Genomic DNA, 18,038 nt, shown 5'->3' with positions numbered 1-18,038 from the left:
ATCACTCAAACAGGCTCCCCAGGAAGGTGGTCTTAGTACCAAGCTTGTCAGAGTTCAATGAGAATCGCCCAGATGCTCTTAGTCATATGGTTTACTTTCAGGTAGTCCTGTGAGGAGTTGGACTAGATGATCCTTACAGGTTCCCTTCCAAATCGAGATATTTTATGATCTTTACCAAAAAGCCCTGCTCTGCTCTCAGGCCTGGCTGGTACAGGATCTAAGCCAGCCCCCTGTCACCTTAGCTCTGCAAGTACTATGACAGCACTGTCCGTTTTCAACAGTGTAATAAATAATTAGCATCTGCTGTATAAAAGAGAGCAAACCAGTTGTTATCCAAGATTATAAATCCACAAGACATGTATCTGAATCTTTGCATAAGGATTCTCAAAGCACCAGTGATCTTCAAATATGTTTGTGTACCAAGAACACCTGCTATTGATGAAGTTATTAAGTGCTCTGCATAAACAAAAATCTTTTAAATAATTACATCTGTCAACTTAGTTTACATCATCATACTAAAACCAAAAACAAATATTTTTTTGTTTTGTTTTTGTTTCACCACCAGCTTCTTGTGTGACCCTGGCTAACCAAACTGCTTATAATTCAGTTTCATCCTTAACTCAGGATGCATTTTAAACCACTGTTAGGGCACTGCAAAGCATTAACACATCTTCAGCTGACATACAGTGCAAATAATATGTCTAAGGAACACCTCCATCCCTGCAAATCTTCTTTTGACTAAGTGACATCTTTAGAAAACTGACCTTTCAGGCAAGGCTTTAAGTTTTAAGAATTACAGTTATTTTACACTTTCAAAAATATGACACATTTCATATAATTTTCTTATGATCTCTCAAAGTAGTTTAAAAGAAGTCTGTCATGCACTACAGTTAAGGTGGCAAAACCTCCCCCTACAACACAAGCATGTGTTGCCGATATCTGGAGTTTCATGATCACCCACAGAAATATGCAGAGTAATGAAAAAAAAAAACCAATGCACCTCTTTCTAAGAGAAAGAACAGGACAAAATTGTGTACGTGTACATCATACATTTATTACTGAACAACTCTCTCAACTCCAAAATTGGGCACAGGGATTAAAAATAAAAATTCATTGCACTACCTAGTAAAGCATTACTAGTAACTCTCATAAAAAATGTACAAATTTTGTTAAAAATTTATCAAGCCTTCAAATGATTTGGTTACAGGTATTTATAATACATTTAAAACTACATGTTAAATGATAAAATAGCGTGTGATTTAAAGAAAACACTTGACAAAATATGATTCCAACAAAACCCCTAAGCTGTCATAATCATTAGCAAGTCTGAAACACAAGTAGCAAAATGAGGTAACAATGTACCAACGAAAAAAACACAGCTTTTACAAAGGCCCAAAGATAACTCAGTCTAAAATGTGTTTTCTACCATTAAAATTAAAGAGGTTGGTAAATCTCATCCCAGGTATTACATGATATATTAACAGCTGTGAAATCACATTCAAGAGCTTGTACAAAATGGCATACAACAAAAGGCTTTAATGTTTTGTTTTGTTTTTTTTTTTTAAAAGAAAGCCACAAAATGAGACATTGGAATTACCTGTAGGCCTTGATATCCACTAAAATGTCAAATTAAATTGACAGTTTATGTAAAAAAAACCAGCAGTGCCAATATGATAAAGCAAACATATTACAGGTTTGGATTTTTTGGGGGTGGGGAAGACAGAGCCAGATAATGGCAGAAAGGCAATGAACATAAAAAAGTCTTGCTGAATTCAGGTGCTGCCAGGCACCATGGCAGGCTGTGGAATTACACACAAATGTGCATAACACATGGCAGTTCACAGCTGAACATGAATCCCCCTCCCTTGACAGCCACAACAAAAAGGACTCGGTTGTAGCTTGTCTGAGCTGATTCAGAACATCTGCATGTGTGCTGTTTATACACACTAACCACAGGAAGCAAGTCCACATACATCTGCAAGAGTCCCATGCAAACAAAAGAACCATTCCAGAAGAGATGAGCCATAAGAGTGCAACAATTAATTTCAGGATTTTACCAACTTAGATCCTCCATCTCCAGCTGCATTGCAGAGTTTTAGTGGGGGGGAAAAAGGGACATTACACGTCAAGACTTCTCCAATTTCAGAAAGAGGACTACTTTCCCTTGGTTCAGAAGAATGTGTCTTGTTCATTTGTATTTAGGTTAGATAGAGTACCCTCTTTCATGCCTCAAACTGAATACTGAGCACAGAAATGTTAGTTATGTTTAAATCTGTACATAAGGAACTTTTTCTTTTGCAGTATATAAAAGAGTCTAGGTTTTCTAAGACAAATGTAAGCATATGCTTTTTAAACAACATGGTTTTATTTGTTAAAAAAATAAATCTTATTACATGTAATTTAACCTGCTAGGTGTTATTGTGAAAAGCCTATTCTTTAACTCCACTGAAAAAAGAGGAGAAATTCTAATATTTTGAAGTTGATATAAGAGCGTTTTTATTTATTTAGTGTTCTTAAGTATGGATACGTATGGAAAGACTCACTGGCTTTGAGAACTACTTGCATAACTAAGCAGAGGGAAGAGCATGTGAAACAGGGCAAAATTGTGCTTTTATTTTATCTGCACCAAGAGCTGCGACTGGTCTGTAGATCTTCAAAGGGAAATGCGCATGGAGAACATCTAACACTGTTTGAAATTGTAACTGATACTAAAGCATAGCAGCATACAAAAGCATCAGAAATGATAGAGAACAAACTTAAAGCTGAGGCTGGCAGCAAGTTGCAGCAATATTGCTAACTGCGCCAATTGTGCTGCTGCAACTGAAGTAATGACACTGAATTTAGGAAAATAGTTTTGTTGCAAAAAGTGCATCCTTTTAATAACTACAGTATATGAGGACCTAAATATTTTACTAGAACATACTGAAGATGTTAACAGTCTGAATATTATAAATAAAGCTGATTTTTTTTTCAATAGCACAAATAAAAGATTATTCAGAACACTTGAATAGAGGTTATCCCCTTCTATTTCAAAGCACTGTTCTGGGAGGTGTTCCAATTTTCTCCTATAATAGAGTGCTCTGGAAATTTGATTGCAAAAACCAAGGGAGTTCCTTCTTCGTATTACACTCATCATGAAATAATGAAGTAGGCAAGAAGCAGCATCAGGGCAAAAGAATTCTGCAGTTAATGACCAAAACCCACCTTCTCTTGTGATACAACTAAAAAAAAGCAGTTGTTGTTCTCTGAGAAAATGCTATAAAATTTATTTTATTCATGAAGTTGCAGGAATAAAATTATAACCTTTTTCAAGTGATTTTAGTTGTATACAAACTCCCTTGTAAATTACAAAGAATGTATGTGATTAAAGCCAATGTTTGTAAGCTAAAAGATTATGTCCTTAGCAAGAAGAATGGCCAAAAATGAAGAGCTGTTGCACAAGACTCTCAGTGTTCTCTCTGCTTCCTTTCATGGAAAAAGCACATAACTGGCAAACCCAGCTAGAAAAATTTAAAAGGAAAACAGAAAAACTTCTGTATTCATATTAGCAATTTAAAATGTTAATATTGCTAAATGTTTTGTGCGATATTGCAACTTTACATTGATAAAATAAAAATCAGCCACTTAAAAAACCAAACTTTGTAACATATGCTAAAACCCCCACCTTTACTCATGTATGAACAATCAACGTACTCCTTAGTGGTACACATTTAAAGCCTCCAATGAAGGAGAAGCATAACAGCTGTTTGAATAGTAGGTGGAAAGGTCTTTATACCTCTAAGTATATTGGGGAGGAAATACTAAATGTCTGTAATTGCTGCACCCACCGCATTCAGTGTGCAACTGCAAACACAAGGAAAGGAACCAGTGTACAGTACTAGTACTGTTTAAATAACACACAAGATTATACATTGCAGCATAATTATTACTACACACATACGTTCTCAGTACATGCTGGTATATAGGTTCTCAAACACACATGCACACTCAGTCACAAGCACACTTCACGCATCGTCTCACAAGCAAACACACATTCATACCATTCGCTCCCACTCACAGTATCTGAAGGCTCTATATAAGGTAGATTGCTATATTGTTTGGAGCTACCACTGGTTTGTTTTTTTTTCCTTTTTCTTTTATATAAAAGCACATGCTAAAAGATCACGTCCACAGTAATCTCGCAGCAACACTCGGAATGATCACACAAAAACCAGGGAATGTTAGTGCACACACAAAATTAAGCTAAAAAAAAATAAAATAATCATTCTTTGGAGTTCCAATCACGCTGTTAGTATAACAATCCCATAACTGTGAAGACTAGTTATAAGCTTTATAATTGATTAAGTCACACAGTGCAAAGTAAGGTCCATTGACCCTTTTGTGTAAAGGGTAGGCTGGAAGTCACATGGGTAAGTTCGATAGATAGTTCATAGATACATGTGACCAGAAACACCCAAACCAGGTTTGTGCTCTTAGATTGGTCATTCTGAATCACGATGCACTTCCGAAGCATCAGCTCTACAAATTGGGCAGGTACGATTTGCCTGTAAAACCAGAAACAAAAGCAGGTTTACTGTACTGACAAATACATCGTTAAGGTAATGTTATAATGACACTGACATCTGTGAGTACTGAAAAGCAATTCAAGAATACTCAAAACAAGAGCAGACTGTGTGCTTACACCTTTTTTTTTTTGTTTGTTTTGTTATGTAGCATGGTGTAGTAAGTTTGTCCATTCAAAGTTATGTTTACAAAAAATAATAATTGAGCCTTTTATCTTTAAAGCAAAATGGCAAACTAGGCTTTATCTAGGTGATGGTGATTTTATTAATGCAGATTCATAATTATATTGCAATCAGATGGATGCAATTAAGAAGCTGCACTGTGTGCTACAGAGAACTCCCCCAAAACCAGACTAGGAACCTTGGGCTGTATAAATGTCCTATATGAAGATGTTGTATTGTCACAAGCTCTAGTGATCATGGATCACGTCTCTTCATACTCTGTTTATTCTGTTATTCTCACAGAAACCCATCACAAAGACTTAGTCAAAGCTGAAAGCAGAACAGTGAAAAAGGGAAGTGGTTTTAGTAAAGAGAAACAGAAGGGGAAAAAAAGACAACCTGATGAACAGGTATTCAAGCAACAGACACAAGCAGATCTAAATTTAGCCCTGCAGTAAAGCACTCACTGAAAGTATGTCCTATGACCCTTACTTTTACAGCTTCCTTAAAAAGGTAAGGTAGGTGAGGAGTAACATTCCTTAAGCTACTGGGAAAGCATTTCTGTCTTCTTATTCCCCTTTTCAAATAAAGGCTAATTTCATTTTGGCAATTGATGAGAAAAAGCCCCAAACAAACATGTAACATCTATGATAAAACATTCCTTTGCAAAGGGCCGAGTGAAGAGAACTTGTCCCTGCCCAAATTCTGTATTTCATGTTTCAAAATTGCAGGACCAACCACTTCCAACTCCAAATTTTCCTAAGGTACCCAAATTTTTCAACGAAAATACAAGTCAGAGCATCAAGAAATGTGGCTCTGCAGGCCAGAGTTCAGAAATCATTGCCACAGATTTCAAATCCAAACGATGCCAATGAATGTAACATGTTACTACTGAAAAACACTATTTAGTAATGCAAGTTAAAATGACGGTATATTTTTTCTGTTCACTACTACTATCATACTGTTTTATAGTTTATACTGTAGTTATTATTGCTTTATAGTTTTTGTAAAGCATGGACTGGAGTATCAACAAGAAAAATTATTTCTTGCTCTCTCACTAGCAGTTTTGAAATTACTTGAGGACAGTGTCATTACTTGGTCACTACACTGCATTTGCATTATTCTAGATATAGTTCAGCTAATATGAATTTTGAAATAAAAAGGCATGTTCTTTAAAATTCAATGGATTAATGAATCAAAAGATATTCACTCAGATAAATAACGAAGCATCTACCATTTGTAGCATGAAACAGATGATTCAGCGGGAGTAATTTCCTGATAGGAACTGCAGAAATAAATTCACTATGCCAGGATAAACTCAGTATTCATGCACACTGCCGCAGTGCTTTTTAGGTAACTTTTCAAGATCCTACATGTACATCTGTTTCAAATTTAGTTGTATTCTTGTGCCTTTCATAAAATTAATTCCCCCTTCTTGGCATTTAATGTGATTCTTCAGTGTGAAAAAAGGACTAAGGTGGACATAATACTGACCTTCTAACCAGCCAATCTTTCAGGCAAACTTAACATCTGTACTGTAAGGACAGCAATCTATCCAATTAACTGATTATTCTTTTTTTAATATTGGATAGACATTTATATCTGAACTGAACTGCATTTAGAACAACGGTCCTGAAGGGCTTCTAGAATCCTCTAAAAAACATTGCGCTACTATGGTGTTAGTCCATCAGAACCAAGTTAAACTATAGTTAGTCTTTGCTCATGCATAATACAGCATTTCCTGTCAGAACGTTAAATATAAAGGCAAGTTGTCCTTGTTACTGGTTCTAAACCCTAAGGGTGAAGACAGCTGGGTTTTCAAGCTGTCTTTTGGAATGACAGGTAACTCTTACTTTACAAAAGAACAGGATTCTCATGGATTCGTATTTGACTAAGGGATTGAGGATACTAAGAAGTAATCAAATACTGTGAAATGAGTTAACAATACTACAAAAAGCAGAAAGATAACCTCTCTTTTTTTAAATTTTGCTTTGTCCACTGTATTATATCTCTCAACAAGTCTTTAACCATGCTTAACCATGGAATTATACATTCAAGTGAGGAACCTAATGCACTGTAAAATAACATTTCCTCTCAGTTGCTCACACTACATGAAAAGGTGGTACTATCCATAGCGTTATACCAGCTGGGCAGCTCAAACCTCTCATGCATAGAAAAGCCACAAAACTTTCTTATATACCTTTCTTTTGCTCCATCGTCACCAACAAGCAGTGAAATAAGGATTTTTGTTTCTTTTTAAATAATCAGATTAGATCACTAACCTTCCACTAACACATGGTGAAACTTAAAAGAACCAACCTGACTCCCTAATTCTGTAACTAGTTCTAGAAATACTAGAGAGCAAATACTTTCCTCAAAGAGGCAACATTAAATCAGTAAAACATGGGGAAAACCTGGTATTTTTTTGGTTTTGTTTTTGTTTTTTTTACCTTGTGGAAAAAAGTTACAAGTACTGAACGCTACAATTTTTACCTCCCCTTGCAGAATTTATCAACATGTTGTTGGCTGGATGGTGTAAATTACATGGATGTGGACATGTCTACACTTTCAACATATAAAACAAGTTGTCAAATACATAAAGAAGCAAAAAAATTATAGCTTAAAAATATATTCCAGTTATCCTCACATCCAGATGTTTGCTGCTTAACTCTGAGTTTAGACAGAGGCTGTAACTAAAATAGGCTGGTCTTACAGGTAATTTGCTATAGTTTGCAAAGAAAAATAATCTTTATTTCCATACACCCATTTTCATACCAGTGTAACTAAACCCACATGGTGTAAATATATTGCCTTAGCAATCCTATACCATGATGCTTTAACCTTGTCTAACATTTTGCATCCAGCTCTGGAATACACGATGTCAATACAAGCAGTTCTAGGTGGCTATAACTGCACCCCCCTTAGGTTTACACTGTGTACCTTTCACCTCATTCCCCTACCCAGCTGACACTCTTGTGCTCACAGAGTTTATCTGTGGTAAGACAACCTTTAGGAAACACCACACTTGGAGAGGTTAGAAAATACACAGCTTCTAAGCTGGGACAGAAACACCAGAAAAAAGCAGTTTCACCACTACTACAGTATATGTACAAATATGAAAATAAAGACTCAACTAAATATGTTTTTTTCACTTTGCTGTCCTGAATGTGATTGCCATTCATTACCAGTTGACTAAATCTAACTGTTAAGCTGCACACCAGGTCCCAAAACAGCTTAACTCAACATACTTGTCTGACTCTTGAAACAAATGTTAGGTAAGAAAGAATGTGAGAACAGGACAAGCATGCATGATACTTCCCCTGGCATATTCCTCTAACTTCAGGCAATCCGTAGATCAGGGACTTTATTCATCAGAAGGGTTTTTTTTTGCATTAATGGCCTGGAAGGAGCTGTCATTTGTAGAATCTATATAATCAGTTTAACCTACATAGACCTATAGCATCCACCACCTCACAGGCCAATGTCACATGTGTCTTAGATCTTTTTTGATAAAATGGAGTGAATACCATCCCTGGGTACCCTGTCCACACCACAAATGACTTACCAAGTTTCATGCAACAAAAAGATTTGACAAATCCAGAGTGTACATTCCTCGAGAGGAGTAGGGACACACACTGGAGAATACCACTTGAATATGTATAATCTACAGCATACATCTAGCATAAATATATTGGTAATACTATGGGGTGTGTGGCGGTGTGTGTGGGGTGTGTGGTGGGGTGTGGGTGTGGGGTGTGTGTGTAAGTGGCTTTTTAATGTGATAACAACAAACCTAGATGTTTACATTCCCCTTGCTGTTTCTCGGTGTGTATATGGATTTAGGTACTGAAGGACACCAGTTCTACTGAAAGTTATGAGCACTGTTGTGGAAACGTTTACACTGGCCTTAGATTCTGTGGAAGCCTTAGACTACCGTGGGTACTGTAGCCCAAGAGCAATTTCATATCTCAGTTTTTATTCTCATTATTCTTGATACCTTGTTATCCAAAATAATGATACCAATTCAAACTTGATTTTTTGATTCTCTGCCCTGAATATTTCAGTGTATGCCCAAGATCTTAATTTTCTTGCTTTTATGAAGCCATAAAGGCAAGGGGTTTCGATTTATTTCTTGGAAACAACAGACACCATTTGTAATTCTCTAGGGACTATACCCTGTATTAACACAGGATAACTGCAGCTTCCAGTGTTCCACACAACAGTCTACATAGAGATTAAATGAAAGCTGAACAAAGCTGAGACAGGATGGGGATCAATACCTTGTTGGCAGTAGACCTGGCTAATGCAGCTTGTAGAGATACCTATGTATCATCATCTACTTATTTCTGTTTCCTGCTCTTCATACCTTCTCTACTGCTATTTTCTCTGTCCTCTTACTGGGCTGCCCTGATTCTAGATTCTTTCTTTTCTGCTCAAATTCTCTTGGAAGGGTATATCATAATTTTGTGAAACTAATAATTTCTGTTTCTGTATACTAAAATATCTCTCTCTCTCTGCATAGGCATGTATGTACACACATAATGTATTTTATTTGCCATGGAACCTAACGTTAATAGCAAAGTAGGGAGGAAGGTATTAGTACTCATCCTTGCTATGCAGAATATGTAAAACAGTTAAAGCCACCATCACCACAGAAACTCTTAATTCATACTTCCTATATTATTATGTTACTTTTCTGTTTCCAAGTCTCCTTCAATTTCACATATTAATTGAATGCACAGTCATTGTTTTGTGCAAATGGAAAACACAGTAATATCTGTCAATGAAAAGAGTTCTCTCTGTATTAATTTTTCCTTCTGCCAAAGACTACAAAGAAACATCTTTCATCAACTATTAGAAAAATACTGTAAGCAGGCAGTACTTCCACTCCATTGGCATTTCTAGCCTAAATATTAGAAACATGAAACAAGATAAAATGAAGTGGAACAGCAAAATACCCCCACCCCCTCCCACCAAACTACATAATGAATTCCCTATGAGACAGGATTATTTTTTATTTAATTTTTTTTACCTTCAGCCATTTATCAACACACTTGGCATGGAACTCATGGTTACAAGGTAAGACTCTAAGTAGCTGCCTGGTCTCAAAATCACACATGCACACCACACACCTAAAAAAAGACAACAAAATTCAAATGTTATCTGCTATGTAAGAACAACAAATACACATTCCATACAAAACCTTACAGATACAACTGTAACATGGTAGCTCTTTTACTCCTTGGGCAGCTACAGTTATTTTTATCTGTGGTTGAAGGTGTGTACTGTGACAAACTGGGAAGACCTTTTGTGTCAGGTTTTTGGTTTTTTTTTTTTTGGTGTGCTTTCAAATCGCAAATCAGCAAGGGCTTCTGTTCACAGGAGTTCACAGACCCAACCAACAGAAGACATTTAATCAAAATAAAAAATGGTGGAGGTAAGAAACTATGAATTTCACTCCCTACTAGTAAGTCACTCACTGAAGGTCACCGAAACTGGAATATCAGAGAAAAATCTTTACACTGAAGTTCAAACATTAGACAGCATTTGGTACTTAAGTCACTTTAAGCACCTTTGTATCTATACCACCCCTTCCACTTGGTTGTGCAGAACTTTCAAACACAGGAAGTTAAGGGGTTTTTAAAATAATGTGCACTCTTAAACCACTGACCAAGCTCTACTAGGAGCACCTGAAACTTCAATACTTGCTAAATTTTAACACAAGCTAAATTACAAGTTCACAATGCCACTTCAACGCCTAGTATGCTGAACAAATCCTAGAACACCCTTCTTCCATTTTGGCTTTTTAAACGCTGAGAAACTAAACTGAAAGATAGCTAAATGACGTGAGACTAAACAGGTTTTAAAGTAAGGATAAACAGTATTTGATCTGGAAAGCAACCCAAGGAAAAAAAAGAAAAAGAAAATTAAATTGTTTAAAGCCCTTCTGGCCTAGCTAAGGGTGCAAGTTAAAAGAAATGAAAATACAGTCACCTAAATTATGGGCCTTTGAAAGAGACCAATACTTACAATGTCTGTTCTGACTGGTGGTTGTTTGGATTGAACCTGTAGGATGGAAGCTGTTCAATGTCCGCCTTTGTCAGTCCTCGTGGTTTGGCTTCTCCCAGACGTTCTGCCAAATTCAGCAGTGCCTGCAAAACATGGAAACTGGATATTTAGAAATTCACTGCTCAAAGAGGCTCTGGTTCCATTAGAGGTGGGGCTTCCATTACACCTCACCACCCCAGCTGGAAGCACAAACACCCTTCAATTAAGAAATGTTTAGAACCTTAGTTAAACCCCTTTCAACACAAGCCCCATGGAAAGACTTTCAGAGTTCAGCCATCCTTCTAATTATGCAAAATGTTCTCTTTGTGATTTCAAAACCTCCAGGACCCAACTTCCAATCAGTCCTGTGGCTGCATGCACAGCTTGGCAAGTATTTTGTTTCTGAAGAATCCTTTCACCCTGCTATAAAATTAATAGTGCTGGTAACCACAAAAAATCGTCAACAGATTTGCTTTCTAACAATATGTGAGTCTGGTCTTGTGAGAGAAACCAAGAATTTAATGGGACAGGTTCCGATTCCCACTCCACGTCTTGGGCTAGCTGACTTGAAATACGGAGATTTTATCCTCAGTCTGGAAAACAAATACATACCATCAAACTGTAAGCGCTTTTTTTTTTTGCTAAAATTTATGTTAATTTTCTGTAAGCCAAGCATTGCAACTAAAAGCCTCTCATGTAAATAAATTACACTGTCACATATGTAACTAATTTACACTGTCACATATGTAACTTACACTCCTTCACACGGGAGTATCACTATAAATGTCATAGAGAATCAAGGCATAGCTGCAAATGATACAGATTACAAGAGATTTCTAGTATTGTCAAAGCTAGGGTTCAAATTCTCAGAAATAAGACGATGCTTCTTCTGAACTAGCACAGAAATTATTACAGAAGTTCTCACTGTTAAACTGAAAATGTGCAACTATACGGAGCTCTTAAGCGGAGCACAGGCAAAGAGATGCAAAAGTAAGCGTTGATGATGACTGTCTGAAGAGAAGTCAAACGGAATCCATTAGTCTCAGAACCAGTAAAGACACAACAGCTAGAACTGCCCCGTAATTATCAAGGATATTTAAGAGGGTTCTACATCTATAGATGTGAATTACTGTACCCTCCTGAGGGCCAAGAAGAAAAGGCAGTAAGGCAGTTTTATAAACAATACATTTAGACTAATTATTCCTATGAAATTAACACTATCCTGCAAAGTTACGCATATATAACCAGTAACTTACTCTGTTCTTCTGAAAGCGCTTCATTTGTTTGATATTTAAAATCAATTAAATTAAAAAGGAGAAGAGTTAACATGTAGAATATAAAAGCTGAACAATCTAGTGATTACTAGCCTAGGATTCTAGGAAAAAGCAACAGACAATAAAGCTAAGCACTTCTAATATCCAGCATTGCAAAAAAAATCTACAAGAATTGTTTCTGGATTCTGTCTTCACAGTCATTACATCTATTTGAGAGCCAAAAGCAGGATTAAAAGCAAAATATAATAAAATTTTATCTTTTGCTTGAGCTAACATCTGTTCTTTAAAGGTAGTTGTAGTTCACACACCAACCTCATAGTTTTCTACCTCTCCATCTTCCACATCCAACTCAAAGCTGAAAGCTGGTCCAACTGCAGGTGGCACTGGGAGCATTGATCTACCACGAGAGCAAACAATGATAAGGTTCAGCATCTTGCTGAAGGAAAGCACAGAAACATCTGGCAGAGGTAAAGTTACCTTACCGACCCCTCTCAAATCAACAAGTTGTCAGAACTGGTAAAAATGTTAAGTCTGGAGTCAAGAATAGACATTTGAAGTGAAAGAGTCAAAGGAAAAAGCTACTTTTGCCACTTTTTTATATTGGCAGTGCTGCTTTTTGCACGCATGTCTCAAATGATACTTCCAACCAGGCTCAGCACTATTACAAAAACGAATCTCTTGATTACCATAGATTATGGAGAGCTAAAATTGACAATGAATTGACATTCTGGTTTTAAATATGTTTTACTTCTTTAAGGGGATAAAATATCAACAAAGAAAAGGAACCCTAAGTTCTTTTAGCTCTCAAATACAAAAGTCTTGAAACTTTTGCTAAGCCTAAAACACATAATGAAGATAAACCAGGATATGCCACTGGACCAACTTCCATACTGAAGGCAACCACAAACTCACTTTCTCACATACTGTGATGCTGGTTAAAGCAGAATCTCCTCAGACAGAGAGAGAAGAGAGATGTTTTTCTGTTTCTATATTCAACAAGTGTTTTTAACCCCCCCCACAAGACAGTACTATGAGTCCAAACTTTATGCACATCGAAATCACAAATTGAGAGTACTAATATGTACTAAAATTCTACTGAGGTCATCAGGAATTACTGTGCCACACTGTGTCCTCAATGGACAGGCAAGAAGCTACGACATTATTCTGACTGTAAGATGCAAAGTTGAACAACTTCAATGGATCAGATTTCTGGTGCCACTTTCATGCCACGTCTGAAATTGCACAGAGAGAAACTACAGAACTGGTGTCAGTGTCTCCTTGTCAATGTCACATTCGTCCCCAGAAAATAATTTCTGTTTTCCAATCATTTTGTATGTATTTCCAAAACAGAACATAGAAGAGTAATAAATCTCATGTCATATACCCAAACACCCCTACAGAGAGTCTACCATAGCACGCTACAGATAATTCCTGAACATTACTTATCCCACATCTTTTCCAGAAACAGCTAATCAGAGGCAGAACAGAAATTCAACAGCTGTAACAGATTAGCAGTTCAGCCAATAAAGAGTAACACATCATGAGTAACACATCACAGAGAGCTCCCACCTTTGTGCTTCATAATTAAGAACAAAACCAAATGAATTTATTCCGTAAGTGAAGACTCCTAGGACTTTATCCTACAGTGTAACCATGCCTCTGTAAGAGTATCAAAGAACCAAGTTTTAAAATTTGTTGAAGATTTTACAAAGAGTTCAGAAACAAGAGGCTACTGTGCCTCAAAACACCTACAAAACTACATTGGACAAAATTGTTCACTTACATTTTTCCTTGCTCAGGGGTGTCTGTTATTCAAAATAGGCTGAAAAATTTACACAGAAATGGAAGTTTTCCTCCTCTCTGGGAGAGCTGAACTATGTCTGTTCTGTGGTAGAGTCCAACCATTAAAAGTGCCAAGACTCTTGTTGAAAGTCATGTGACTTCAATAGCCTAGATGGAAGCAAATGTACTTTGAACTTACAGCACATAAGGTAATAGGCTGGGATGGTAAGGGTGTGGTGGTATTGGCTGCTGTGATCGGTATCTGCTGCGCCCTGTGAGTCTTCGAGGCATAAAAGGTGGGTAAGGCTGCAAGAAAGAAGAAAATAAGCTTCAACTGGAACTTGTGGAACTGGAACTTGTGTCCAGTTCTGGGGTCCTCAGCACAAGACAGACATGGACATACTGGAGAGAGTCCAGCGAAGGGCCACTAAGATGGGACTGGAAGCATCTCACGTATGAGGAAAGGCTGAGCAAGCTGGGACTGTTCAGTCTGGAGAAGAGAAGGCTCAGGGGGATCTTATCAGTGTATATAAATACCCGAAGGGAGGGTGCAAAGAAGACGGAGCCAGGCTCTTTTCAGTGGTGCCCAGTGACAAGACCAGAGGCAATGGGCACAAACTGAAACACAGGAGGCTCCGTCTGAACATCAGGAAACACTTCTTTACTCTGTAAGGGTGACTGAGCACTGGCACAGGCTGCCCAGAGAAGTGGCAGAGTCTCCATCCTTGGAGATCTCAAAAGCTGCCTGGACATGGTCCTGGGCAACCGGCTTTAGGTGGCCCTGCTTGAGCAGGGGGGTTGGACCAGACGACCTCCCTTCCAACCTCATCCAGTCTGTGATTCAACATTTTTTTTCTTAAGAATAAAATAAAATTAAATCTGAATATTGAAATCCACTTTCAATAAAACATTAAAAAAAAAATCCAGCCTCTGCTCAAATCCAGAAGGACTTCAGCCTCAATTTGAAACAACTCCCACCAATAACACACAATCATACCATTCCATGTGAAAATGTGGTAACACACAACAGAAATCCTCGCAAGCTCTTGTGTGCTTAGTCTACATGCAGGCTGGTTTGGGAAACAGGACTTGAGCTGTTGACTCTCTTGTGAATGCAAAAGCCCAGGCTTTAAGCCAGGAGCTATTATGCAGGTTTGTGCACAAGTGGCTGAGTAAAGAAGCCTTTAAAAAAAAAAAAAAAGTCTTGTAGACTTTTTTAAAAAAAAAAATTAGAAAAAAAAACCCCAACAAACCTTGTAAGCAGTGATGTATATTTACATTTATGTTAAAGAAGGATTGAAGCCTTTCAAGTGTACACAAAGAGGTTAATCAATACAATTTCACAGCTGGACAGTGCCTAGAGAGACAGTCAAGCCTAAAGCTTCAATGTATTCTTTCCATGGGTAAATCAGGGCTTTTTTGTCACACTTTTTTCATTTGTATGCTAAGCTCTCCACTGGTATATTTAAGTTTTCATTATAATTGCTCAAAATTTCCTTGCATTACCTACTAAAATGGGGACATATATGTAAAAAAATTATCACCTAAATGCAAACTATGTTTTTCCAGAAATATTCAAATATTAATTTTTTAATTAAGTTTTAAAACTGAAATTCACATATTACTATTGAATTCATATTTGAAGGCCTTGAGAATTGTTTTTGAAACAAAGAACACTCCATGTCTTTACTAACATGTTTTTCTTCTTCTATGTTTGGACTTAAAAAAAAAACCCCACAAAAGCCCAACACCACCAATGACTAACCTAAAACTCCCTAACTTTGTAATGGAAACATTATTAATAGATAGCCATGGCCTTACATAAAATCTACATATGAATATAAAAACAAATATAAAAAGAGCCAGGATCTTTTTCTTGAAAGTAAGATCTCAAACTAGACGTAGCAAATATTAATTTTACTGCCTTGTGAATTCCGCAGACCAAAAATATAATTAGAAACTGTTGCGTTCACTGAATAAAAGAGAATCAGCCATTCCATCATAATTCTAATACAAATAAAATTTTATAAGGATTTAGGATTGCTTTATAGAAGACCATATGATTAATTGTAATACATCTCTATTCTACTTCTCAGCAATACACAACCCAGAACTGAAGCATCAGATAAAAAATGCTGTATCATCTGCAAAAAATGGTATTTTATTCTTTAAAGACCGAACTTGGAAATCAAGAAAGCCTCACTCCAACCAAAATTTCCGTGATTAGACTGTAATTAATCTAACAAGCATACTGAACAAAATACGAGCGGTTTATGGAAATTTAAGTGTCTTTGTCTCCAGAGTGACTGAAAACTTCACTGAAAATCTGTACACCTTTAGCTTAACAAAGCGCTGTTTATTTTTTGTTTTAATCGTAGAGACTTATTTAAACCTTTATAAAAACTGCAGCAAGCATTTAACTAGGCTGTGTGATTTCAAGGAGATTAATTAAAAAGTTATCCATACACTCTGTAGCCACAGGGCCTAAAATTATATTCTCATGTAAAATCTGAAGTAACAATATGCCTCTAAAACCTTCTGTCAACTTGATGCACAGGTCAAACATTAAAAAAATGCAGAGCCTATACTTCTAGTTATTTCTTTAAGCATTACATAGGCAGGAGAGGTGGTTTTTATTAAAAAAAGAAAACAACAAACAACCCACACAAAACAACAACAAAACCATCTCAGGAGTAATATAATTGCAGACTGAAGTGCACCATGGAGATCCTAGAGGTAGCACAGACACTGGACACACCACCGAAGCACAAAATTCAGCGCACACTTTATCCTGCACCAGGTTCTTTCATGCTGCTACAGTTGAACTGCCTGTAGATCCCCAGAAAGCTGGCTTAAAGCAACCTTGGCTGTCTTTGTAACATGGTGCAAGTCTAAATTATGGAAGCTTTCTATACAATTGCTTGCCTGCAAATGGCAAACACTCTGAAGAACTATTTCTGAAACATTCTAGCTTTCCTGACTCATGGAAACTCAACATACAATGAAAATCAGCTAAAAGTGAGAGCAGCTTTTAAAAACTGTACTAATTAGTTTCTGCAGTAGAAGCCCTGGGCTGTGCAGCAACGTGGAATGCTTTCTAAGTAACTGTTACGACACTGCAGGTAATGTTATCTGAATTCATTTGCTGGTATCATTAAGCTACCCTTAACTTGATTAAAACAAGCTTAAAGAAAATACCACACTATGAAGCTATAGCAAATAATGGAAAACAACTGTAAAAAAGTGCCACTTTTAAATAAAATGTACTACAGAATAAAGATCAAGAATGTTAATGCGTGTTAAAGCATGAACGAGAATATAGCACAGAAAACAATACTTACTACACCAAATGACACCTCCTGGTGTAAAGTATCGTGGGTTAAGAATTGTAGAGGAGCTGAGGGAGGCAATGTTGGTGGATGGGCTGAGGGAGGGTATGTAAAACTTCCTACAGGAAGATGCTCTCCAAGCAGTTCTACTTCATTTTCTATCCTTTGAAGTGGCTATGATTAAAAAAAAGAAAAAAAAAAAAAGGAAAAAAGAAAGAAAGGGGAAAAAAAAGAGAGAAAGAGAGGCTTTGCTGCAATAATAGAGATGCAATTTCTTCCCAATAAATAACTGCAATCCCAGTTGTATATTCTGAGCTGCTGTGGTCAATTTTATAGGGTAAAAAAGAAATTTAAAATATTACAGGTATAATTGTATTCAGTTTCACATAGTAACTCTGTGAACAATTCCTGTGTCATTAACACTACCAAAAAGCAAAGACAACACTACACATGATATAAATTCACCTTTTCCAGCTAGCCATGCTTATAGACCAGGAATTTATGCGATCTAGCAAATATAGGAGTGGCTGTAATTTCCTGTGTCTTGCATTTTTCAGGACAAATATTTGCTTCCTTCTTGCCAGGCTGCTCTCACTGTATAACTATGCGAGAGAAAAAAATAAACAACCATAGACAAGAACTGAAATTGTGCCACAAAATCTGAAAAGTGGAGAGGAAACATGGCGACTCCAGTGGATTACACTGCAAATGATACTCAGTAATCAAGCAGATGCTTCCCAGGAGGGTCATGCAAGCAGTCCTACCAAGAATACACAGTCCAGAGGCTTCAGAAGCATGAGATTCCAGTTGTGTATTGTAATCTAGTCAACTGCAGCACCTCAGTCAGGCCCAAAAGTGCTCAAAAAATAACCAGTAATTGT

The 18,038-nt window shown here is 36.9% G+C and overlaps 1 protein-coding gene across 3 annotated transcripts in view; it reads right to left on the bottom strand.

Moving 5' to 3' along the window:
* Positions 1–1,034: 1,034 nt before the first annotated feature.
* Positions 1,035–18,038, bottom strand: part of RNF38 (ring finger protein 38) — a 112,397-nt gene continuing 95,393 nt past the window's right edge. For all 3 annotated transcript variants that reach the window (XM_040580191.1, XM_040580193.1, XM_040580194.1), the window contains 6 exons: positions 17,170–17,331; positions 14,028–14,134; positions 12,359–12,443; positions 10,755–10,876; positions 9,757–9,856; positions 1,035–4,544 (listed from right to left, as the gene is read on the bottom strand). In XM_040580191.1, the coding sequence (XP_040436125.1) occupies positions 4,482–4,544; positions 9,757–9,856; positions 10,755–10,876; positions 12,359–12,443; positions 14,028–14,134; positions 17,170–17,331 (639 nt within the window). In that variant the 3' untranslated portion in view covers positions 1,035–4,481. The remainder of the gene's footprint in view (positions 4,545–9,756; positions 9,857–10,754; positions 10,877–12,358; positions 12,444–14,027; positions 14,135–17,169; positions 17,332–18,038) is intronic.

Source organism: Falco naumanni, chromosome Z (assembly GCF_017639655.2).
Source record: "Falco naumanni isolate bFalNau1 chromosome Z, bFalNau1.pat, whole genome shotgun sequence".
In the NCBI taxonomy this organism is placed as follows: domain Eukaryota; kingdom Metazoa; phylum Chordata; class Aves; order Falconiformes; family Falconidae; genus Falco; species Falco naumanni.
This window is presented reverse-complemented; position numbering and strand designations above follow the sequence as displayed.